Source organism: Lycium ferocissimum, chromosome 11 (genome assembly GCF_029784015.1).
Source record: "Lycium ferocissimum isolate CSIRO_LF1 chromosome 11, AGI_CSIRO_Lferr_CH_V1, whole genome shotgun sequence".
Classification (NCBI taxonomy): Eukaryota; Viridiplantae; Streptophyta; class Magnoliopsida; order Solanales; family Solanaceae; genus Lycium; species Lycium ferocissimum.
The window spans coordinates 31,857,076-31,881,492 of NC_081352.1; the positions used below are offsets into that span (position 1 = coordinate 31,857,076).

The 24,417-nt window shown below is 35.4% G+C and overlaps 3 protein-coding genes across 5 annotated transcripts; 1 reads left to right on the plus strand and 2 right to left on the minus strand.

Moving 5' to 3' along the window:
* The first annotated feature begins 749 nt into the window (after positions 1-749).
* Positions 750-10,319, plus strand: LOC132035891 (uncharacterized). The gene is made up of 15 exons (XM_059426040.1): positions 750-941; positions 1,652-1,766; positions 1,876-1,987; positions 2,090-2,134; positions 2,317-2,384; positions 3,426-3,480; positions 3,556-3,635; positions 3,720-3,803; positions 5,394-5,507; positions 5,954-6,072; positions 6,531-6,648; positions 8,082-8,206; positions 8,335-8,485; positions 8,665-8,744; positions 9,713-10,319. Exons 1-15 carry the CDS (start codon positions 790-792, stop codon positions 9,798-9,800), a joined length of 1,506 nt encoding a protein of 501 aa, XP_059282023.1. The 5' UTR covers positions 750-789; the 3' UTR covers positions 9,801-10,319.
* Positions 10,320-11,070: 751 nt separating this feature from the next.
* On the minus strand, positions 11,071-15,927 carry LOC132035892 (plastoglobule-localized metallopeptidase 48, chloroplastic). Of its 2 annotated transcripts, XM_059426041.1 has the most exons (9): positions 15,540-15,920; positions 15,405-15,462; positions 14,456-14,523; positions 13,725-13,904; positions 13,405-13,501; positions 12,508-12,617; positions 12,276-12,409; positions 12,007-12,189; positions 11,071-11,353 (listed from the first exon to the last, which is right to left on the minus strand). In XM_059426041.1, the coding sequence occupies exons 1-8, from the start codon at positions 15,903-15,905 to the stop codon at positions 12,054-12,056; spliced, it is 1,149 nt and encodes a 382-aa protein (XP_059282024.1). In that variant the 5' UTR covers positions 15,906-15,920; the 3' UTR covers positions 11,071-11,353; positions 12,007-12,053. The 2 variants fall into 2 exon arrangements, with proteins under 2 accessions (XP_059282024.1, XP_059282025.1); XM_059426042.1 differs by lacking the exons at positions 11,071-11,353; positions 12,007-12,189 and having other exon boundaries at positions 12,279-12,411; positions 15,540-15,927.
* A 628-nt stretch (positions 15,928-16,555) lies between these two features.
* On the minus strand, positions 16,556-20,156 carry LOC132035893 (B2 protein-like). Of its 2 annotated transcripts, none has more exons than XM_059426045.1 (6): positions 20,013-20,156; positions 19,172-19,726; positions 18,572-18,672; positions 17,560-17,643; positions 17,165-17,275; positions 16,556-17,076 (listed from the first exon to the last, which is right to left on the minus strand). In XM_059426045.1, the coding sequence occupies exons 2-6, from the start codon at positions 19,716-19,718 to the stop codon at positions 17,035-17,037; spliced, it is 885 nt and encodes a 294-aa protein (XP_059282028.1). In that variant the 5' UTR covers positions 19,719-19,726; positions 20,013-20,156; the 3' UTR covers positions 16,556-17,034. The 2 variants fall into 2 exon arrangements, with proteins under 2 accessions (XP_059282028.1, XP_059282026.1); XM_059426043.1 differs by having other exon boundaries at positions 19,930-20,078.
* Between the last annotated feature and the right edge of the window lie 4,261 nt (positions 20,157-24,417).

Below are 24,417 nucleotides of genomic sequence, written 5' to 3' on the forward strand. Positions count from 1 at the left end.
AAAATAAAATAAATTAAGGGGACTCCACGCATTCAAATTCTTCAAGACACATCTCCCTCTATTTTGGGAGGTCGATTAGGAAAAGAATTTTGCACATACAGTAACTCTCAATGGTTAATTCATATTCTTATCACATTTGTCGTTGCCATTAATGAAGTTTTAGAATGAAACGGGTGAAACACTTTATGTGTCCAAATTTTTCGAGAAAGAAATATTAGTATTTTATTTTCCTAATAAGAAATGAAATTTCATCAACTATAGTACTTAATTACTTAGTAATAATGTCTCAATTTCCGATGGTCTACTAGGAAAATCATTTTGTACTGACTCATATAACTTTCAATCGCCATTTAACCCAACATATTATTTAAAAAATCCATAAACAAATATAAAAAAAAAAAAAAAAAAAAAAAAATTTGGCGCAGATTGTCCTTCATTTGGGTTGGTTTTTAAGTTTTGGCCTTCAAATTGGTGGTCTTTAAGTTTTATCCTTCATCTAATAGCCCGAGGTTATGAATTCCAATCCCACCTCAGCAAAAAAAAAAAAAAAAAAATCTCAAGGTAGAATTTCATGAGGCAGAATTTTGCAAATCTGTCCGCAAATTCTGCCCACCCCCAGCGAAGGCCAATCCTGCAAATTGTCCAAAAAAAGAGAAAAGGCGGTTCGGATCCAAATAATTGGACTTAGACCCGGATATAAGCACGGGCAATGGGAACATGGAAAGAGATATTATCGGATAGCACGAATATTTTATCCATTCCATTCCCGCCAGACTTTGAGAATTTGCAATGGCGGTGAGCTGCTTCTTCTCTGCGGCTATAGCTATTCCAATCCATCATCGCATTACTTGTCAAGCTCTCTCTGCCCCATCATCAGCTGTTCCTATAAACCCTAATCCATCTTCCTTATCCTGCGCCCTCAATTGCACCCATTTCCAATCGTACGCCACTCCACTCCTTCCATTCCCCCACATTACTGTCTCTACTTGTTTCAAAATGAGAATATTTATATACAGCTCTGTTTTTTTATTCAGTACTCCCTCCGTCTCAATTTATGTGATGTGATAGGTGTTTGACTAGGGTCCAAGTTTCAGAAAGGAATGGAAAGGTTTTTTAAACTTGTGATCTCATACGTTTTTGTATGCCCATAAATCATCTCACTAAGGGTAAAATGGATATTTTACAATTAAATTGTTAAGTATAGAAATGTATCGACTTTCTAAAAAGGAAAAAGTATCACATAAATTATAAGGTATTTACACAGTTTTAAGTGGAAGGCAGTGGATGGTGGTCATACAGTGAATTCGCCTCTCCTAGTGGAATAATATTTGTTTTTGTTTAGGCATAATACACGCTTAAACTTGGCCTCTGCTGCCAACTAAACACTCTTACTTTGAGAATGCACATCTAGACACCTCAACTCGTCCCCACTGTGTCAGTTGAACACTCCAACTTACAAAATGATCATCTAGACACCTCCAAAGTTTATGTGCCACGTCACCGTCGGATGTCTACTAGATACAACGGGGACGAGTTGAGGTGTCTAGATGTGTATTCTCTGTTTAGTTGCCTGTTGAGGTCAAGTTAAGGTGTCTAATTAAGTATTATGCTATTTGTTTAACTGCCTTAAATTTTGGATGTTGTTCCACAGGTGTTCTGGTTGCACTCAAGAGTACGATCTCCATCGTCCGGTAGTAATTGATGAAGCTATAGGTTTCTTCAACAAGCTCGGCGTCAAAGATTTTTCCTTTGACACTTGTAGATTAGTACGTGATTTCTGTAACATCTGCTCGTCTCCATAGTTGGTTGTTGTATCATTTTGGAGTCATTTTATGGCATCGCTAGTAAGGTAGATTAACTGACTTGTGGATGCAGTGGGGATGGAGGTGTCGTGCAAAGCTTGCTGTTCGCGGTTCATCAAGTGAGCCGCTGATTGGGCTTTATGAGGAGGGCACTCATAACATAGTTGATATCCCAGATTGTAAAGGTCTGGTTTTGAGTATTCACTTATCTAATTTTGCGGTACATTTTTTTTTATGTATAAACAATAGAATTATCTAAGTGTAATTATGTGACCCTGATTCTGCAGCTCATCATCCAAACATCAATGCTGCTGTGGAGCTCTTGAAGCAAGGCTTGTTCTTAATCCTGCACCCTATTTTTTTCCTAATTTATTTGTCATTTTCTTTCAAAGTGAATTAGATAGTGTGAACTTACCTATTACAACAACAGCCACTGAATTTATTTGTATATTCTCTGTTCTCATTTGGATTTTCTTTTTCACTTTCGGTGTTGGCGTCGTATGGGACACTCCAGGGATAATTGAGTTGAATGTTGAACCATATGATGAAGATCAAGGCACCGGTGACTTGAGGTATGTTCAGGTGAGTAATACATCTAAGTTTGCAGAGGAAAGACTTAGGTCGGTGAGATTAGGGATGGCAGTGGTGCGGTGCGGTGCGGGTGCGGTGCGGGTTCTGTCTAAACCCACAAAATTATAACCCGCCCCGCCCCGCCCGCATTGCCTCTAAACCCACGAAAACCCGCCCCGCACCCACACCCACATAAAACCGCCCCGCCCCCGCCCGCGTTCTTGTTTAAATTTTTTTTTTTTTTTTTTGAAAATTACAACCAGATTTCTTTTTCATGTAAAATTTGAAAGATACCAGGAGACAAATTTACAATTCCACATATATATATGCCTAAATATTCTTTGATAGCATAAGCGAATGGTGATTTAAAAGCAAGTGAAACTTTAGATCCCTTATATAGCTCATTAAACCATAGAACTATGGAATGATAGCTTTTTATCCATATCAATCATATCCGATTTCTTCAATTTGAAACTCAAAAGCGAGGACAAAATTAATTTTTAAAAATTAAAAAGAGTTGTTTAATAGTTACAACGAAAAAGAGTCCAAAAGATTCTTAATTAGAAATTTCAATCAAATGGATCGATCGAGTTGTCAAGTTCACCTATAAAGCTCTAGGAAGTAACTTTAATTTTATTTGATAGAACTAAATATGTAGCTCAACTTTTGGTATATGTGGTTTATTAATAATTAATTATGTCGACAAGCTAGAACTTATTACGATCAATGGACTAATATATTTAATTTCAATTATTACATATCACGTTTCTTCCTCCTTGAGGACAAAATTATATTTGTTTAAAGTTTCTCTACTTTAAAAATTTTAGTCCCTAACCCACACCCGCACCCGCCCCGCACAAAATTAATTTTAAAAATTTAGACCCGCACCGCCCCGCACCGCACCCGCCTATACCCGCACCCGCGCATACCCACAGTTGCCTAAACCCGCCCCGCCCCGCACCCGCACCGCCCCATTGCCATCCCTAGATGAGATAGTTTGATTGAGGTTTTTGGTGTTCTTTATCCACTGAGATCCTACTCATTATTGTGCAGATGGCCGTCACTACTCACGATACATCCCTTCCTATCCCGGAGAGATATAAGAATGGTTTGTACATTTTATAGTGAATAGGAGGCTTAGGATTGACCTTTGATGGAGTTGATAAAAATTGTCTCATTTCAGGTAAAGTGCAGGTCTCATTGGTTTGGAATTCTAGAAGCGAGAATTCAGTTAACACTGGAAAACTAAATGCTTTAGCCAATGTAAGACAATTGATGTTAACAATACTAGACTTTTTCATCAATGAATTACGTCAACTTTACACAATCTCTTACTTGCTAATGTAGTTCCTCTGGGCCAACGGTGGACCAAGGAGAAAAGTTCATTTAGTTCATTCCGTTTGGGCTAATTTCCAGACCTCGTCAAATAATGTGAGCAAATCTCTCTCTCTCTCTCCCCATCCCATAAATATGCACAAATATGAATGGATGTCAGTGTATATGTGATTGGAACGTGTTGATTTGGCCAGTTAATCGCCTCCTTGGATATGAGGTCCTTTCGTACACTATGTGAGATCTAAACAAGAGCATGTTACTAATCATAGCTCGTTTACTTTCCTTAAAGTACTTTCTTCCTTGGTTTCTGTTCCTAGTCTATGCGAAATTGAGATGCTTATGTCTGCTTCGTTTCCAGTGACTAAATTTTCTTCAGTTGGAAAAATGTAAAATTTTTATTCTAAAAAACAACTACTCCCTCTGTCCCAATTTATGTGGCACACTTGCCTTTTTAGTCTGTCCCAAAAAGAATTTATCTTTACCACACAAATATATAAGGCTTATTTTGGACTACAAATTTCAAAAGTCTTCCTTTCTTTCTAAAATCCGTGTCAAATCAAATGGTGCCACATAAATTGGGACGGAGGGAGTAAAAGCAAAAAAAAAAAAAAAAAAAAAAAACTCTTTTTCATGAAATAGTTAAAGCAGCTTAATGGTTTTGATGTTTATCATTCTATCAAAATACTCTCTTCATACTTGTCAGTATGTCAAATTTGTTCGCTCAAGTTATTGGTAGAGGGAGTAGCTCACCATGTTGAATATGAACTTCTAATAGAGGTGGGGAAATTAGTCGTGGAGCTTTGTGGCTGCCTGATGAATTTAAGACCCCATCCGCTGTTCCAGTGGTAACAGTGGGCCTCTGGTTCCATGGACGGGGTGAAATATATGGCTGCTAAATTGGAGGGAGTAGTTTCATAGAGAAAAGAAATCTCTTGCTCCTTGGTTAGGTTCATTAATTGCAGATATTTTAGTTCTTCCTCTTATTCAAGAACCTGGTATTACGGTGAAGGCTTAACTGGTTAGTAAAAAAAACAGTGAAGTCTTAACTTGACAATGAATACCGCAACACATGAGAATTACAAATGGCTCTTGTCACTTTCTCATATTAAAAAATACTAGAGGGTGAGGCTTTGTGCCACTGTACCGTCTTGTCCAACAAACCTGCAAAATTATTTGAATCTAGATCGTGAACAACGTAGGTTTTTTCCTTTCTTCGAATAAGTTACTGAAAAAAAGTAGTTTTACTTGTCACATCTCCATGATTTCGAACAAAGACAATGAGAAAGACTTGTGAATTTCCTGTCTTATGGCCTGAAAATTATCTGAACGTTCTTGCTCGGATAAGCCTATTTTCCTCAGTTTGCTATATAAGACATTGCTGTTAGCGTACCTGTAAACGAGATCAGCTATATCAGAGGGATTGCAGCTTAAGACTTCTCAAAATAAGTTGTTTCTTCAGCCAGGAGTTGTTTTAGATCACTATGCAAAGGTTTTAGTAGATCAAATATTGTGAATGACAAATCCCAATACCATTTGTGTTGTTGCGGGCAAAATTTATCAAGATTTCTCCTTTCCAGATCCCACTAAACCTTGTCAGCTGTGCTGCTAATATTGAACTAAAGTACAGTACTGTGATATCTTGATAAGAGTGCAGTAGTTTGTTGATATCTTCTTGCTGGTATGCAGATTATTTTTGGAAACAGATGGAGACATTTGTTAGGGGAAAGAGATTTCTGGGAGCACGTTGGAGGGATTGATGTCTCTTTAGCTCCATCAAGCTTTGGGCAAGCAAATACCCGGGTAGAACTCTTAAAAATGGAGCTTATTTGTTCTTTTTTTTTTTTTTTTGGAGGAAATATCAGTCATATTTATTATCATTTTCTTGAGAGACATAGTACAAATTTCACAGATCTAGCACGATAAGCATTGATGAATCCTTATTACATCGGACATGTCTTCTTTTGGGTAAATAACTTAGTTTCATTCTTTTTCCACCTTCTTCCATTTCTGGTCTTTTTCTTGCGCCAATCCAGAATTTCTGACCTTGCAATGGCATGTTTGATGATTACTTTCTTATTTTAGTTTACACTAAACCCACTTATGGATGAACTAAACTTGGTTGGAGCCACAGTACATGCATTTTACTTCTAGGGGCATGTTTCTGATTATCATTACACAACCTTGACCGATTTTCCCATTACTGTACTTTTTTCCTTGATTTTACTTAATCATTTCTCATTCTTCAGGCTTTTGATTCTTTGCTGCGGAAGCTACACAAATATGTACCTCAGGGTGCATCAGTTGTTGATCTCTATGCAGGAGCTGGTGTAATTGGGTTGTCTTTGGCTTTTTCAAGGAAATGCAGGTCAGGATAATAGTCCCCGACCCCTTTTATTGACGTACTGTCTGTTTTAGTGAGTCCCAAAAAGATCAATCTCTATGGAAATGGAAAAACTTGTATATTCAAAAACTGGATTTAACATTTGATAAAATCACTTCGTATTATTTTGAATTATTTTTCCATGCCTATATTGAATTTGATGTGACATTTTTATACCCTTTTCATCTCTCTCTCTCTCTCTCTCCCTTTTGGGGATAAATGCCCTTTCATATCTTCTAGGTATAATTTTAACACATCTATAGCAAACTCAGATCTGATAACTTGTCTGAAGATAACATGTCTGAACTTTCCTCTTTTAATTTATGTTTAAACTTTAAAGTCTCATCAAATTTGGACAGAGTCAGCTTCGAATCACCATTTCTTTTATTGTAGAATGTCGACTGCAAAACTTCATGATTCCAAACAAGTTGTTTTCTTCTCAGGTCAGTTAAATGTGTTGAGGTAAACAAGGAATCCAGGCAATCTTTTGAGAAGACAGTTGAGCGCTTGCCTACCAATGTCGAAAGCAATATCAGCTGGCACCATGCAGATGCTTCAATGGTCAGTCTCAACAAGTCAATTACATATGTCATCACAAACATGGACAGCTTTGTTTTTAGTCACATAACCTTGTCAGCAGTTTTACTTCAATATATATTGTTTTTAAGATCTATTCATGTGTTCATACGGACACTGAAAAACACACTTCTGTTTTATCACGTACACCTACAAATAGATTTTTTTCTTGCAAGCATAATATTATATAATTGATTCAAGAATAGATAAGATGCGGTATTACAAAATTACTTGGGACAGACTGCTGGAGCAACATGACAATCTACTCAAAAGTACACCCTCAGCTAAGACTAAGTAGCAATGGTATTTCAATCACAACACATGGCTACACCTAGAAGTCCTACCCCGTCCCACGAGGGGAGGGAGGTCCTGGGTCGTATCCTTTTTCAACTGTCCGCTGGTAAATCTGGTCTAGCACTGCAATGTCTCCGTTGTGCGGCGTGTCCTACACAAATACTTCAAAGGGATCTGCTTATAGTGAAAGGCCCTATTGTCACCTACTTTCCGAACAAAATGCAGACGATTACCTAACTCCATTTCATAGCCATTTTTTCCAATACCCCTGAATTCTGTAGGCCATGCATGCAGCATCAATGCATCTTCTCATCATGCTGTTTTGGACTGTGCTGTGTACTTCTGCGGCTGTTCAGTATTAGTATCATAGAAAAACAACTTTCGTTAAGTGGAGATTCCCCATTTCAGAAATCTCGTCTTAGTAGCCAATTTGGTCCTACATAAAATCCATAGGATAGAGCTACATCGTAAGATATGATGTTTGCATCGACAGTCGTATTCCAATCAACCTTAGTCACAGTCATCCTCAAATTTTCATAGGTACTTTGGTTGAGAAGCTGGATGCAGTTCTGAAAATGACCTCATCGGTCCTCTATTATTGGAAGAACTGAGTCAGTAAATCTTCTGATTTCAATTTTCTTCCACTTGGCCAGTTCTATTTCCCACTTTGGTGAGTTAAGTCACAGTGGAGTAATGTGTAAGCGCTAGCTACCTTGCAATAACCCACACCGAGATAGTTGCAACTTTGGCAGTACATGTGTATGTCTGTTTCTTTGTTCCCTCTTTTTGAAGTTTGGAAAAGCAGCAATATGTGATTTACTCTGTAGAAGGTAGGAAATTGGAAAGGAGGTCCATGCTTCGCGAATATCTGCGGTTAATTAAACAGTATAAGGTTACCATTTATTTGCTTCATCATAGTTAACAACTTAACATTATGTATATCTCTTGGACCTCTTATTTCAATTAGGGAGAGAAACTCTACCGGTGGAAACTTTGCTATGTCTTTATAGACTTGACTTCTTTGGATCTTCTTTTCCACACCCTAGAACTCTGTTGATATGCTGAATAGCTGTATATGATTTTGATGTTGTATAAGTTTTGACTTGAAGTTACAACTTGCATAGGAACCAACTTCATGGCTCTTGGGATCGGATGTTGTTGTGGTTGACCCTCCGAGGAAAGGACTGGACCCGTCCTTGGTGAAGGAACTACGGCATGTCTCAGCAATTGAACTCAGAACATCTAAAAGGTAGACGGAAATGAAATTCCACGAAGTAAATCGGTTGCTATGTTTGTTATGAAAATTCATGATCATTGATGTACTACTGCATTTGAGGATGTTCCTGTCATCCATTTACGTTTTATTTGTTATGTTAGACCTGAAAAGGTCAAAGACGAGAAGAGACCGTGGATCCTGCGTGCCCGAGAAGCTGCAGTTCAAATTGAAAACACAACTGTACATGAGGAAAATCAATCATTGCCTCAAACTCTTATCTATATTAGCTGTGGTTGGGAAAGTTTTAAAGAGGTATATGTGGCCGTCAAATCCATATTAGAAAATTTAGATGAGTTGATCTCTATATTTTCCTATAATTCGTCTGAACTACCATTCAGTTCCATCAAGTTTTTGGTTCTTAAGACGCCATTCAACTTTAGGAACTGAACTAATGTTATCTTGAAGCTGATGATAGGCCCTTTTTCATGCAGGATTGCTTGTCATTGCTAGCTAGTAAGGAGTGGCATTTGCATAAAGCCCATGGCTTTAATTTCTTTCCTGGAACACAAAGGTTTTGCGTTTCCCTTTTGCAATACATGTAGTTCTACGCACAAATTTAAATTTGCATCTGTGTTAACTAAAACTAAATTTCATCTGACATGATTACAAAAATTACTTCTAACATTTATTATTTTTGTTCACGTGTATGCATAATTTTCATTCACGTATATGCATAATAAACACATCTGCTTGAAGGAAGAAACTGTGAGCTGCAACATAAAAATCTGAATGGTCTTCCAGCATAGTGTTCTGGTAAGGGAAGAAACTAAAATTGAAAAGGCTCTATGTCCGTGCCACTATGGGGAAGAGGGTGGAAGATTCTTGTTAATTCTGTATAGAAACTTATGTATGGGAGAGATGATATTTCTATCCTTTAGATTTTTCATTTTTCAGTTGTTTTCTTTTCCCATTATTACCTTGTTCATGGATCCAAGGAATCAATGCTCACAAATACTCTGACATGTGCGTGCACAGAACTTTTGTGGAAATTGCTTCTCAATGTTGTGTTAGATGTGTTGTAGGGACTTACTAATTTTGACTATGCCTGTTATAAGGACATATCTACACTTGAGATTGTGCATTAGTGTTCACTGATTGTTGAGAAAATATAGCTCTCAACTGGAACTCACTAATCCCATTAGAGATAGCAAGGGAATGAGACCATTAGGTTGGAGGGCTGGGGTTTGTAGAACCTCACATTCTAAAGAAACAAAAGAAAGAAAAAAATTTCTTCCATATTTGGAAAGGTGAAGATAATTCTTGTTAGGTATAAAAATGTCCCTATTTTTTCCTTTAACTTGTTTTTTTCTGATGCATATTCTTATCTGTTATTCAAGATCCCTTTCCCTTGCTTTGTTGGTATTTGATGCTTAAATGTTTTGCTTGAAACTTCATTCTTTTGACTGCTCAAGTAATCCTTTATGTTTGTGGAGCACTCATAACTGATCATTTTAAAGAAACTAATCCGACTGGATGCAGTATTGAGATTCTAGCTGTGTTCAAACGAGGCAGAGGAGGTAGCACCAAGAAGAAGAAATTGGGAAAAAAACAAAAGAAACCCCACTGAGTAATGCATCAGTAAGAGAAGAGGACAACATTGAAGCACATATTCAACTGAAGTAAATTACAAGGAACAGAACAACAGCTGAGAGGAGAAGCCTTCGTTCTGGTAATTTTCAATGGCACAAGACATTCCTCATGATGCTGTTCTTGCCTTATGGGTCATTTATATGACTCGCCAGTCCAACGGCTGTATAAGTTAATGCTGCGAAAGTCATTTGCGCCTAATTAAGAATGTCTATTCATAAAGATTGTTTCGCTCATTTCTGGTCTCACATCATTACCATTGTGCTTGCAAGAAGCAGATAATGCTTGGGGTTGTTTGGGTTGGGAGAAAAATTCATGAGTTCATGTATAGCAAGAAAATAATCTTTCGGCTCTTAAAGCATCCATCTCCCATGTCTTTCTCTATGGTCTCAATCGTTTCTCTTTTCTTATGTTGCTATGAGTAACGGAGCATGTAAGTGTTGGGCATCTGGATGCTTTATTTGATGAAGCTATATGATTTCTCTTTACTCTATTGCTTTATACACATGCGGCCTCTAAACTAATGTGTATAATTAAAATGGGTTTAATTAAAATGGGTAATAGTGTTTTAATTGGTTACCCGATTGACTCAATCTTTAAAAAAAATTATTTTTTTTTTTTTTTTCATTTTGACAAAATGGAAAAAAACCTCATGCATTAAGTGTTGATCCTATTGAATCCTAAACTTTAATCTCAAATGTGTCTATCAAACACAGTCCGACTTACGTAGCATATATAGTGAGTTTTATTTTTTTGGTATCTAATGTGTACAATTAAAATGGGTAATAGTGTTTTAATTGGTTGAATTTTTCACGTAGGATGCGATTGACATTCAATCTTAAGGCTAAAAAAAATAAAACTCACAATATATGTTATGTAAATCGGATTGTGTTTGATAAACACACTTGAAATGAATAAAAAAAAAAAAAAAAAAAAAAAAAGTTCGGCGGTTCGGATTATCTTATGAACGTCTTGCGAAATTATTTTTATTTTGAGGTTGTCAAATGAAATTAAATAAAAAAATAAAAAAAAGAGCAAATTTAGCCCCTCAATTTAAATAAAATTTGCCCTTCGGGGCGCACATATGCATTAAGCCTTACCTATGCAATGTAAAAGTATCTGATGACAAATGTACTAGTAAAATACTACTTCTAAAGCAATTTCTGAAAGGAAGCTGGATGTGGCCAGACATTAATAATGGAAGTTCCTTTACAATTGGTCATTCAAGATCGTGTTAGAGTGAGCTCAAATGCTTCTAATGTTGATGACCATAATCAAAACAAAGTTTCCTGTATTTGCATGTACACAGCTATTGGTGATATACACATAGTTAATGGCTATACAAATTCAGATCATTCCTCCTTTACATTATATTGACCACCGAAATTTAATCAAAGCTAGTACTTCAAGTCTTCAACAATTGAAATAACGGTAGGTAGATACCAATTCATCAACTGCTGGAGTGGGTTTATATTCCATGTAAAATTTGCGCCCAAACAGCTGCACTTGTACCATTATATTATAATTTAATTGCTTCAACAAGTGCCAAAAGCTGCACTTGTACCATATAATGCTGCCAAAATGTATGTCAGGAAGAAGATGCTGAAAAGAGACTACAGAAAACCTTATAAAACAATGCAAACTTCCAAAACAAAATAAAAATTAAAGGTCACATGCCATTTCAGGCGGGAACCTTGTCATCTTTTAACATAATGTAGTTATGATCAGGAAGAAAAGGGATCTACAAAATCTCATCGATGGATTTGACAGAAACAACATTTGTAAGATTGTGGCGTTTTTTAGGATTTAGAAGACAGTACAGGCTTGAGACCAGATTTAATATACATTTATCTTGATACATAGCACTCGATTTTCACATATATACCCATAGGATTCGAGCTGATAGTCGTGATTCTGCAAAACATGAGGAACCACTCCAGATCTACAGTAAACCATACACAAGAAGCACTATTTCCTGGTTTATATCCACCACAGGTCTTTCTCAAATGGCATCCCCCTCAACTAATAGCATTAATACAGACCTAGCCAAAGTAAATGCTCCTTAGGCCTTTACTAACAGCCTCTCTGCCCCTATCCGAAATGGAAGGAATAATGTATAGTACCAAAATCATTTATAAAAAGCTTTGAATTCCTAGACATTAGTGCATAAAGATCAAACCATATACCTGGATATTTACATGTATTCAGCTTCAATGCTCATCCTCATGCAGCGCTAAACTTTTTGCACAGAATTCACCTCCATTGCACGCTTAAGAAGAGACCTATACTCTTGACTTCTCGACCATACATCAATCTCGCGTGCACGTAGAACAGGGAGCGGATGTGAAAGTTGCCTTGTTTGAGCATTTCTGAAAGCATGTTGAAGGTAAAAGAGTTCAGAAAATAAGAAAATTGCAAGCCAAACTATCTCGAGATATAAGACATCTATATATACCTAATATACCATCCCACTGGGCTAGATGATGCTTTATCATAAGAACGAGCTTGCTCTAAGAATGCATCCACATTCAGTTGATCAGACAGAGATGGGCAGCCACCAGCTAATTTCATTAATACTGAAACAACCACCTCTTGTTGGAGCATGACAAAAGAAGGAAATTCAGGCATAAGATATTCTGATGTGGTTAATGCCCTAAAACTAAATTTACTATTCGGATTTCCTCTACCTTTGGATCTTGAGCAACAAGAAGTGCTGCACGATCACAAGTGAGTTCTGCTGCTCGAAGCCAGCGGAAGAGCTGTTCTTCCAGTCTCTGAGCAATCAAACCGCCAACACCTATGGGGAAAAATATTTCGATATTACTTGTAACTGAAATGAGCTCCTCTTTTTGCTTGCAGCTACACAACTAATCCCAAATAATGCATGCTGACAGCTAAGAAGCAATTGATGCACACTCAAGCAGCTTTTGAATTCCATACCGCATTAAGATGAAATGTACTATGAGCCCGGACACCCTTAACCATTAAAATTGCATAGTATATACACTTTCCGCCAAACAAAGGCTGACATATATGTTGTGAACAAGCTTTCTAGTTTTAAATCATCAAATCAGAATAACAATCTTCTTATTCACCAGGGTTACACATGAGACCATCAGGATGTTGACGAAAATATCAATTAGTCAAACAGAAGATGCTTTTAAATAGAACGCACAAGGATACTTCCTTTAGCATGCAATGTCCATGTCCATGTCCAAACAAGTCAGACAAAAACTTTGCACAACACTTACCTTAGATAATATACAGATTAAGGGGAAAAACTACACTTACATGACATGTATCATTATACATCTTCTATATGATATACAAATTAATACGCAAAGAGTCTTTTCTAAAAGGATTCCGTTGAACCACTTCAATGAGTATTCATGCGATTTCTAATTTTTTTAGAAATATTTGTTTCTGATAATCTTGCATGATTAACTTACTACTGACTTAGAATATCTATTGTTTAGCTTCTGCATCCCAGCACTTTTGACTGTTAATTAACCAGAAATGGCTGGATTATCTGCAACTTTCATTTCACCATATTTGTGTTATGCAAAGTAGAATGTAAGTCATACCAGGAACAGTGTAGGCCCCAAGAGTGAGAATATTAGCAAATGTCAACCACACACCATGATCACATTTCAGATGACCTAACTCATGAGCCAAGACAGCCTGGAATAACAGAGGACATAAACGAGGCAAATCAAACCCATGCAACAAGTAATTATAAGTCGAAACATATAAGAAAACTAAGGTACCATGGAAGACAAAAGAGGAAAAATTACATGCCGAGTTTATTTGACAAGAAAATTAAGGTACCATAGATGATAAAGAAGAAAGAATTACATCTTGAACTTGAGAATCCAAGTTTGAAAGTTAAAGACAGAAGCAGTACCTGAAATTCCTTTCGACTCAGCAGCTCCACAAGGCTTGTATGAACAACTACAAAAGGCTTTTTACCACGGACAGCCAGAGTATATGCATTGGGAACAGGACTTTGACGTATATACAAGTCAGGAGCCTCAATATTGAGAATTCTAGCAGCCTCAACCATTAAGTGATGAAGTTCAGGGAGCTGAAAAGACAAGCTAAATCAGTTAGATAAGGGAAGATCTTTTTGACCTCTAAATCTGGAATTGTAAAGTACGTTGCAAACACCAAAAGGTTCCAGTCCAAGTACTAATAATCGTAAGATATTAGCTGAATTTGATGATTCATAACAGGTAAATTCCATTAAAGATAAATCTAGAAGGAAGAACATTTTATTCCTCAAATACGTTGTACCCGTTTAGTTATGAAGTAAGCAAGCAAGTGTAAGCTGATGTAGCAGAAGCATAGAACAACCAAAACCTTCATACAAAAATCAATTACAAGCACATGAAAATTAAAGAATTAGTCTGTTTGATAAACAGAACTTATTGAGACCATAAAAGGTGAAGAACCATCAACAAGGGGCACCCACCGGAAGTTAACAATCTTATGATACTAGGTGATTTTCGCTATTTCAATAGGTGATTCTACTACACAAGTAGGCATCAGCAGAACATGCAAAGAAGTGCTACAAAAAGATCTAACAGTGGCATGGATTAAATCATGATGTAATGGTCTAAATGCAAAACGAATAACCTGATTTTCTGAAACAAGAACTGACGTCCCTATGTTCTCCAGAAGCATAATTTGTTCAGAAACAGTCCCTGCAATAACATCTTCAGATCAGGTGTACGAATAGGCTTCAATCATTTGGAACATAAAGAAGAAATTAGCTATTATTTGAATTAAAAACTTCTACTAATTAATGAAAAAAAGACACCCCATTTCCACACTCTGTCCAGATGACAGAAAACTAACACATGCACCTTTCTTCAGGTGGACTTCCAAGCAAACAAGTACACCTATTGTCATTATTTTCCTTTTAACCGTACGGGTTTATAAGGTGTTATATACAGTAACTGAAGGGTTCACCATTATTGCAGACTTTGGATAAATAAATAAAAGTGCAATCTCTCTAAATTGTTGCAGACTTAAACTATATAAACGAAGTGAATAACACTTTTTGGTAGATGGTTAAAGTCATACAGGTATTAGAAATACATGGATTAGTTATGAGGGATTCTATGTAATCTATTATTTTATGCAGGGATTAGTTATGCAAGATTTAGTTATTCCACCTTCTATCCTGCATAAAATAATACATAGATGAATCTCATAACTTATACATGTATTAATTATGCGGGTTTCTAAATTCCAAACCAAACACACCGTACATGAATAACTTACATCCTAACGAGCTACTAGACATGGTATATATTACTTATGCAAGATTTAATACCTGCATAACTCACCTCCAAACCAGCTACCAAACGACACTAACACTTGAAGCTTCTAAATAAGCATATGTTACATAAAGCAAAGAACTTGAGTTAAAGTTTCACTTTTACCCATTAAAAAACCTACCCACTTTATCCAAAGCTCAAACTTGACATGTTGCAGCCTTGAAACAAAGAAACAGAAATGTTGTGTTTTGCCTTTACATGAATTTCAACAACCATGACCTGACTCATAAAACCAGTCTTACCTAGTAAGGCTTTTCCAATGTCGTTGAGACCAGGTATTGCTCTCAAAAGCAACGTATTCTGGACAACATAGAAATTAAACATCAGAACACCATTAATTAACCTAAACCAGCACAAATTTCACTAGTAAGAATGACCTGTCTGTCAAGAGGGTGCCTAAAATCATCGGCATCAAGATCACGAAACGTGACAGAGGCTGCTCGACATACAAAAAGACTGAATCTTTGATTGGTTCTCAGCTTCCTTAATCCACTGCTAATTGATCTAATTGGAGACTTAGTGCGAGAGTTAACGTTGGAACTGACAAGTGATGCGGAGAAATAGAGTGCTGGAAGAGGAATAGAAGCCATTTGAAAGATATTATTAGCGTATGTATCAACTCTGCTCTCTAATCCATTTGTTTGGTTTAATAAATCAGGCACGACTTTTGGCTTCTTCTTTATATGGAAATCGTAGTTTTGTTTCTGACCACATCCGTACTCTTGGTAAATATTTGCTCCCATTTCATTGTCCCTTCCTTTGACTTGTTAACAAAATATCGGCTGCTTAATTGAACATAATATCTAGATTGATTTATTTATATTAATACACAAAAACGGTTAGACATAGAGTACTTTTTTTGTTTGGTTTTGCACCTCGGCCTCTTGCCATTTAAATAGAAAAAAATAACTTTCAATGTCTTTTTCAAATTTTTAATATTGATTTTTTCAAATCTCTTATATAAAAAAATATAAAAATCTCTTGTGAATTTTTTTTATAAAGGATCAAATAACCATTCACAAAAAAAAATCTCCCCTGAATATTTACTACTCGTTTTAGAGTCTCACTAATCTAAATTCCCCCGGACGTGTCACTTTTTAGCGATAAACATCCCATAGCATCAGAAAATCTCCAATACTCAAAACCCACTTTATCCAAATCCTCATCAAAAAGTCTTAACTTGGGATAAACCTCCCATTGCACCAGAAAAATCTCTATTTAAGAATGAAGAAGTATTCACAACGGTTAGTAGAAATAGACATATTCTCTTTAAAAGAAATCTGCTTGCTTGAGATAAAAAAAAATCTCCTTAAATTTTACTTTTTTATTACTTTGAAAAAAATTTATGGAGGAAATGGATTAACATAGCCTTTATAATTTGAATCGAAAAAAGTAACCCTGTAAACATCTGTTACTGATTGTTGCAAGTCATTAGCAAAATTCTGCTACACCGTTTATGGATCATGAGCAGGGAACCATTACACTTATTTGGCAACATAAGCCCCCATTGAAGGAAAGAAACACACTTGTAGAATTCACTGCACCCATTGCACAAATTGGATTAAGCAGCGTTCCACGGAGAAATAGAAAATACATACGATCTTCACTCAATACACAATATATTACTTCCCAAGCTTGCTACAAGATTACAAGCTGCATCATGGACCTACTTTGCAAACATCTCCGCAGAGAACCATTACACTTATTTGGCTACACAAGCCAATCCTACGACTAAGTCCCTTCAGACTTACCATCGAAGCTTGCGCTTTGGAAAATCTGCGGAAAGCACACCACTGACAAGCACAACACAACCTATAACATTCACATACACTGCTACGATTTGTTTATGCCCAATTAGTCCATTACTTCATCCTAGACACCAGCTTTTTCGCAGAGATCTAGCAAGTCCAAAGTCTGCAAAAACATTTTAGGTTAGTAAGTAACCAACTTACAATAACCGTCGCATAAGGGAGACAAAATATGACTACATTTCTCATAGTACCTCAGGTATGGAGAGCTCAAGACGGAACTTGGGACCATCATAGTGATGCAAAACTGGCCTAAAAGCATCTTCCTCCAAAGGCTTACAGATTTGCCTGACACGGGTCCTCACCTAAGTTTAAATGCAGAAAACTCAAAAATCAATACAAATGCATCAAATACCTAGAGAAAAAAGAAATTGTTGATTCATGACAATGAGGTCTCAGGTAAAAATCTCAGTGAGGAAAATACTAGGTCATTGCTTCCCATCTGCCTAAGCTTTAGCGGGCAGAGTTACCGAAGAGTTACCCAGTCATGCTGGTGGGAGGTAGTAACCGACAAATAGTCGAGGTGCACCCCAGCTGGCCCAACCACCCCTGTCATTGGAAAAAATGAATTGTGGATTCATATCTTTACCTGAGCAGGAAACCGTGATTCTCCTTTGCACTTTTTATCTTCCCAAGCTGTTGGATCAATGTTAGAACCTCCAAAGCTTGCTGCCTGTCCAGAAGATTGTTAAAGAAAAGGTTAAAGAAGAGATTCTATGCTTTGAATGAAGGATGGAACAGAGAATTGTTAAACTAAACTCTGTTCTAATTTGTCTAATGCACAAAACAATTGTTTGACACACAATGAAGTGGACCTAATATTAATGCTTTTATTAAAAATGACACATGAAGTGTTCATCTTCCACACTTAGTAGTACTTAGCGTTCTCTGGCATGTTTAAAATAGGACGCAGCAAGTTAAAAGGCAACAATATAATACGGCCCTTCACCAAGTAAACTGCAAATAAGAAATCCTCTGTTTTTTAAGTGATAAGAGATGCATCAGCAATCCTCAAACAACTACTACAACAACAACAACAACATACCCAGTGAAATCCCACAATGTGGGGTCTGGGGAGGGGGGAGGGTAAAGTGTACGCAGACCTTACCCCTATCTTGGAAGATAGGGAGGCTGTTTCCGAAAGACCCTCGGCTAAAGAGAAAACACAACGAGAAAGGTTAGATAAGCACAAGCAGTTCCAAGCAAAATGCAAATGAAACTAAAGAAAGCAAAATCCTCAAACAACTACATTTGAAGGTAATGAGATCTTACAATACCATACAATAAGGAAAAGTAAACTATGAAAAGAACAGACATTCGCTGCTCTATGAAGAAAAAATTTACAGTATACGCTGCAAGCTGTCAAGCCCAATGATTGTGAGCGTGTATCCATACAATATTTCCCCATATCTGGGTTTTAGCTATAAAATGTAAACGATTTGATGTTATATTGTTTAAGGATCAGAAAAGGTTGTGTTAAAGTTTCAATCAGTTAATAACATGGTAATTGCCCCTGCCACTACCGGAAATAAAAGTGGGAATGCTGTCACTAGAACGGACCACAGAAATAGAGGACCAGTTAATAGAATTGCAGAACTAACCTCAAAGATACCGTGTAACTGGTGAGTAGTGTAATTATAGAGGAATAACGGTAAGCCTGGTGTTATTGCCCTTACAGAATCTCTGTACCTTGGAGGGAGACCTGCAAAAGAATGATTAGACTTCTAACAATAGAAACAACTCTTTCTGATCACCATTTACTTTTCAATGGCTTCAACTTTTGTCATCAGTTTGCTTTATTGACGAAAATATAATCCTAGAAGTTTCGAGGTTCATATACAATAAGGATCTCAATGTCATCTCTTTGCAAGTGGTTATAACTCTCAGGAAGCCATAAAAACAAAGACTCAACAAAAATTAAGACGCATAATAACTGACAAGTCAAACGGGGGAGATCCTACTAGAAGCAAGCTACAAAATTGGCATTTTTATCCTTCAATCATCACTCTTTTATTATCGTTTCCATATGGTTTGTTTCTACTACAATAATGAACTAGGTATAGGACCTTAAATCCATTCACTTTTTTTATTTTAATCAAAGGGCTAGATAAGCACATAGGATGTTTATATAACCTTGTGAATTGCCAACAAGATATAAATCTGATAATTCAGTTAGAATGCTTAAGATGTTAGAGTAATACCAAACAGCTGGCGCTTCAAGTCTTCCTGCATAGTGTCATTGTTGCAAACAAATATATATCCACCAAGAACTTCATTCCTGGGCAACGTCTCGGCAGCAGGCAAAGTCTTAAACCTTTTGTCAGCAGCATTGTTCCCATTGGTGCTCTCACTGTTGTTGTTGCTTTCCTTGGTGTGGTTCCCAATGTTTAACTTGCTTAAAGACACATTTCCCAAGCTGTTGACGTTGAGTTTAAGATGTGCCGAATTCATATTGTACATGCCACTAGCCATGGAGCTCTTCGACACATTCTCATTCATCTTGTTGTCCAAATTCAACATGTAGAAGTTGAGGCTTTCCCATTTGTTGTCTTCCTGAAACCCTATGTTGTCCCTGGGCCTAATTTCAGCTGAGCCCTTTGAAAAGTCTAGGTTATTCCTCCGTTCACCCTTGGACCTTATCTGCTCAGCCAATTTCATAGCAGCCGTTGACCATTTATGATCCTCCGAGACTTTTGATTGTCCTCGAAGCTCATCGCCAAACTGCCAATAGCTGTGAAGACTATCCATGCCCGTACCTGACAACAAAAGCATACCCCCAGAATCATCATAATAAATATACATTTCCAACTAACCATATAAAAAGCCAAAAAGTACCCGTGACAAGTAAGTCCATCACAGAAATTAAGGTATATGCATATCATAGCAAGACAAATGAAAAACTGAAGCAACACTTAGTGGAAAGTAGTAATGAAAGATTGAAGTTAAAAAATAGTCTTACTTGAGGGCTTAATTAGCAGATCAGCACAATTGAGAATAGCCCTAGATTTTGGGATCCAAATCTGAAGAGAGAGAGAGACTCACCTTTATCTGCTGAGTTGCGAAACTCTGGAAGATGCGACAGAGGAGTAGCTGTTACCAGCTTTTTCCATATTTATACCACCTGAGTTGCCCCCATTTTATCACCTAAATTACACTACTGCCCCACTTCCTTTTTCCAATTCCTTTTTTTCTACTATCAACTATGACAGCTTTTGCCACTTTTTTATTTTACTGTAGATGATTTTATTCCCCAAAGTTATCTCTCTAATTAAGGTATGGTAAAAGGTGAAAGGCGTCCTTGACAAATTAAAAATACAACAAAAATATCTTTTGTTTGGTTTTTGGTCCAAAAATGCTCTTGAGCTATTAGAAATAAGACTAAACTGCTTAGCAAATTGGCTTAACTATGTCTCTATCTCGTTAACGGACCTTCAGGTCTAAAATATCTCCTTTTAAATCTTCTGAAGTGTGTGTCGGAAGTTTGTTTGCACAAGAAATATATCAAATTTGAAGCAAATTATTGTAATTTTAAATTCAGATATTTGTGACCTTGATCGTGATGTGTATGTCTGAAGTTACTTCTAAATGGCAAACTCACTTAAAAAAAATAAGTATAAACTTTAATTATGGCTTAAATGAAAATTCCAAAATCGGCTATATGTGCACTTGCCCCCCTCCAGCCATTGAATTAGAAAACTAGACATTGGCCCAAAAAAAGAGCAGATAAGGTCTTAACCAAGAAACCGCTAAATGGGATGCATCTTCCCTTAAAAAAATGTATTTAAAATTAAACAAATCAAAGGAGAAGAAAACAGATTCCAACCATATTAAATTCAATATAGATTCTCTTCATGTGCTCTACAAACACAATATTGGGACCACATCCATTGTTCCTCATGTAGGGGGGTGTTGAGTTATTTCTCATATAGAATTTAGTTAAGGCAAAAGACATGTTTTAACCAAAAAAAAAATTGCGAAGAACTAAACTTAACTTATTTTTTTTAACAACTTACGTTTTCAATTGTTTGCCACCCTAAAAAAATAATACCACTCTCACAAGGTAGGTGCCTATCATCGCTTAAGTACGTCAATGCCAATCCCGCCACGGCGTTCTAAAATGCTTAACACATCATTTTTTGGCTTTTATTATTATGTCTCTATCTTCTTTCTCCTCAACGGACCTACTTTTATCAACCCTAAAATATCTCCTTTTAAATCGCCGAAGTGTGCAAAAAATTGGAAGTTTATTCATCACCATCATCAAGAAATATACCAAATTTCCCCACCAAATTATTGTAATTTTAAAAGAAAAAAATCACCACCACCATCTTTAACCACACATCCACAACCACTACCATTTCTAGCAAACCCATTTCTTCTGACCATTATTGCAAACTCATTTCTTCCATAACTTTATTTTTGAAAGAAAATCAAAATACTCTCTAAATGGCAAACTCATTTAAAAAAAAAAAAAAGTATAAACTTTAATTTTTTTAAATGAAAATCAAAAAATCGGCTATATGTGAAACCCATTTCTTGCCCCCTCCATAACTTTATTGAATTAAAAACTAGACATTGGCCCATTTCTTCCACCACCAAAAAGAGCAGACTAATTTCTTCCATAAACCAAGAAAATTAAAATCAAAAAATCAAAAATGGTGATGCATCTTCCCTTAAAAAAATGTATTTAAAATTAAAAAAATCAAAGGAGAAGAAAAACAGATTCCAACCATATTAATTTTTATTTTTAATATAGTTTATTTTCTCTTCATGTGCTTTTATTTTATTTTTTAATTTATAAAATATATATATTGGGACTTTTTTTACATCCATTGTTCCTCATGTAGGGGGGTGTTGAGTTATTTCTCATATAGAATTTAGTTAATAATCAAGTTGCTTATGCTAGCAATATATGTCATAGTAGTTTTTTTAGTTGTGATGCTTCCTGTGTAGGAGACCGTGACAATTTGAATAACACCATTTCTAAGCACGTTTCTATGATTGGGCCTGTGGCCGTATTTAATAATGGAGTAGTAACTATTAGTTTGATCTTTGGTGTGGATTCGATCATTCGAATGATTATGGCGTAATGACTATTTTATTTGTTGCATTCGATATTGAAAGTTTACTGATGTGATTAATCTACATTCATGATGCCTAAAGAGAACGTTTTTTATTAAAAATTTCTTCACTCTCAGAGCTCATATTCAAATCTTTTATTATAATAAACGAATCACATTTATCTAATCCCATTCTTTAATACTGAAATACTTGGTTCTCAGTTAATACTATATTCATCCTCCAAAATGGAGGATAAAAAAAAGGAATATATATTTCATATTCTTCGTGGCTCAAGGTGCTTTTTTAAACCCTGGATTAATTATGAAACAACAAAAACAAATAGGATTTGACGAATACATATATGTTGTAAAATCAAGCTCAGAATAATAATATAAAGATGAACACACTAGATATAATATAGAGTTAATATCTGAGATGGACATTCAACTATGGGTGTTTCACTCAGAAAGTCATTCAACTTTGTTTTGTAACCAAAAAGTCACTCAACCATAGGAGTTTCACTCAGAAAGCCACTCAATTATGAGTGTTTCACTCAGAAAGTCACTCAACTTGCTTTCTAACCAGAAAATCACTCAACTATTGTTGTTTCACCTACAAAGTCACTCAACGATTTTAATTGATTTTTTAATTACATTTTTCTGATTTTTATTTAAAGTCAAAATTGTAAAAAGTAAACAAATATCCATTTTAACCACTTTATTGACCCGCCCACTAAAAATATATTGACCAAGACCTTTTATTTAAATTCTACTAAAACTGGTTTAAGTTAATAAACATATAATGCGGTTAAGAAATTTTTTATTCATGTGATGATATATCTTACCAAATTTTACAAAGACAAAGAAAAATCTCAGAGGTATTACTCATTTAATTGAAGTCCTAAATGTAGGGTAGAATTGTGTGTTTATTTAAAACTCTAATTATAATCATTAATTATTATACTAAAGAAGAAAAAAGAGAAAGGACCAAATATAAAGGAAATATATTTTATACATTTAACGTTCTAGATGTAAGGTAGAGTGGTATGTTTTTTGAAACTCTAATTATGCATTGAATATAGTTGTCATTTAATAAGTTTTCTATAGGACTTCAAATTAATTAAAATATTGACTGTCAGCATTTTACGTAATATGACTTTCAAACGTACCATAATTTTTGTCCACGTAAATCACGGGCGGTAAAAGAAGCATCCTAATTTGCAATGCATTCTAAAAGAATTTATATATGGTGTTCTTTATGAAAAAACTTGAATGAGAATAAATTGTGGTTGTACATGCAATCGATTGTATTGTCTTTTGATAGCATTTTCTGCAAAATAATATCGAGCATTTTAGTCTTTTTTTATATGTCAAGTCATTTATTTTTTCTTCTAGTTTTGACGTGGTTGCATATTACTACTATATAGAATCGTCAGTCCTCTTTAAATATATATATATATATATATATATATATATATATATATATATATATATATATATATATATATATAAAGGTGGCTTCATACTAAAAACACCAAGAATATTAAAAAATAAAAAATAAAAGGAAAAATGTAGACCCCAATCCAAACACGAAGCAATATTAAAAAAAAAAAAGGAAAAAAACGTGGACCCCACCATCTCCAAATTGAACGCCATATTAAAAAAATCAAGCAATATTAAAAAAAAAAATATTGGACCCCATATTAAAAAAAAGCAATGTCAAAAAAAAAAAGTGCACCCCATATTAAAAAATCACCATCTCCAAACTTATGAAAAAAATTGAACCCCATATTAAAAAAATCAAGCAATATTAAAAAAAATAAAAATTGGACCCCATATTAAAAAAAAGCAATGTCAAAAAAAAAAAGTGCACCCCATATTAAAAAATCACACAATATTGATGTAATTTTCAAAGTATCCCCATTAAGTCAATAATGGTGAATTCATTGCCACATGCGTATCAATCCATTAGTGGGAGCAAATGAAATTATTGTATAGCAAAAAGCATGAACTTCATATTATTGCTTTTCTTCAAAAAGTTAAGTAGCCAAACCATACAATTTCCTTTCTTTTCTTATATTAGCCTGAGATCTAATCTAGATATTTAACTGTTGTATTTGCTATTCCGCCATGTCATTTATTTGTTATGTTTATGTTTACTAAATAAATATACTTAAAATATTTATATTTTAAAATAAGATAGAATTTAATTACTTTTTCATTTTTATTCTTACTCTAATAAATGTGAAAAGAGATTAATGTCATAAAAAAAAAATAATAGTAAATGGAGATCAAATAATTAATAAGATAAATTAGTTAAATTCTAATTCTAATTGATGTTTCCTTAAAAAATCGTGCAAAAGACAACATGACAAGTAAAATGAGCT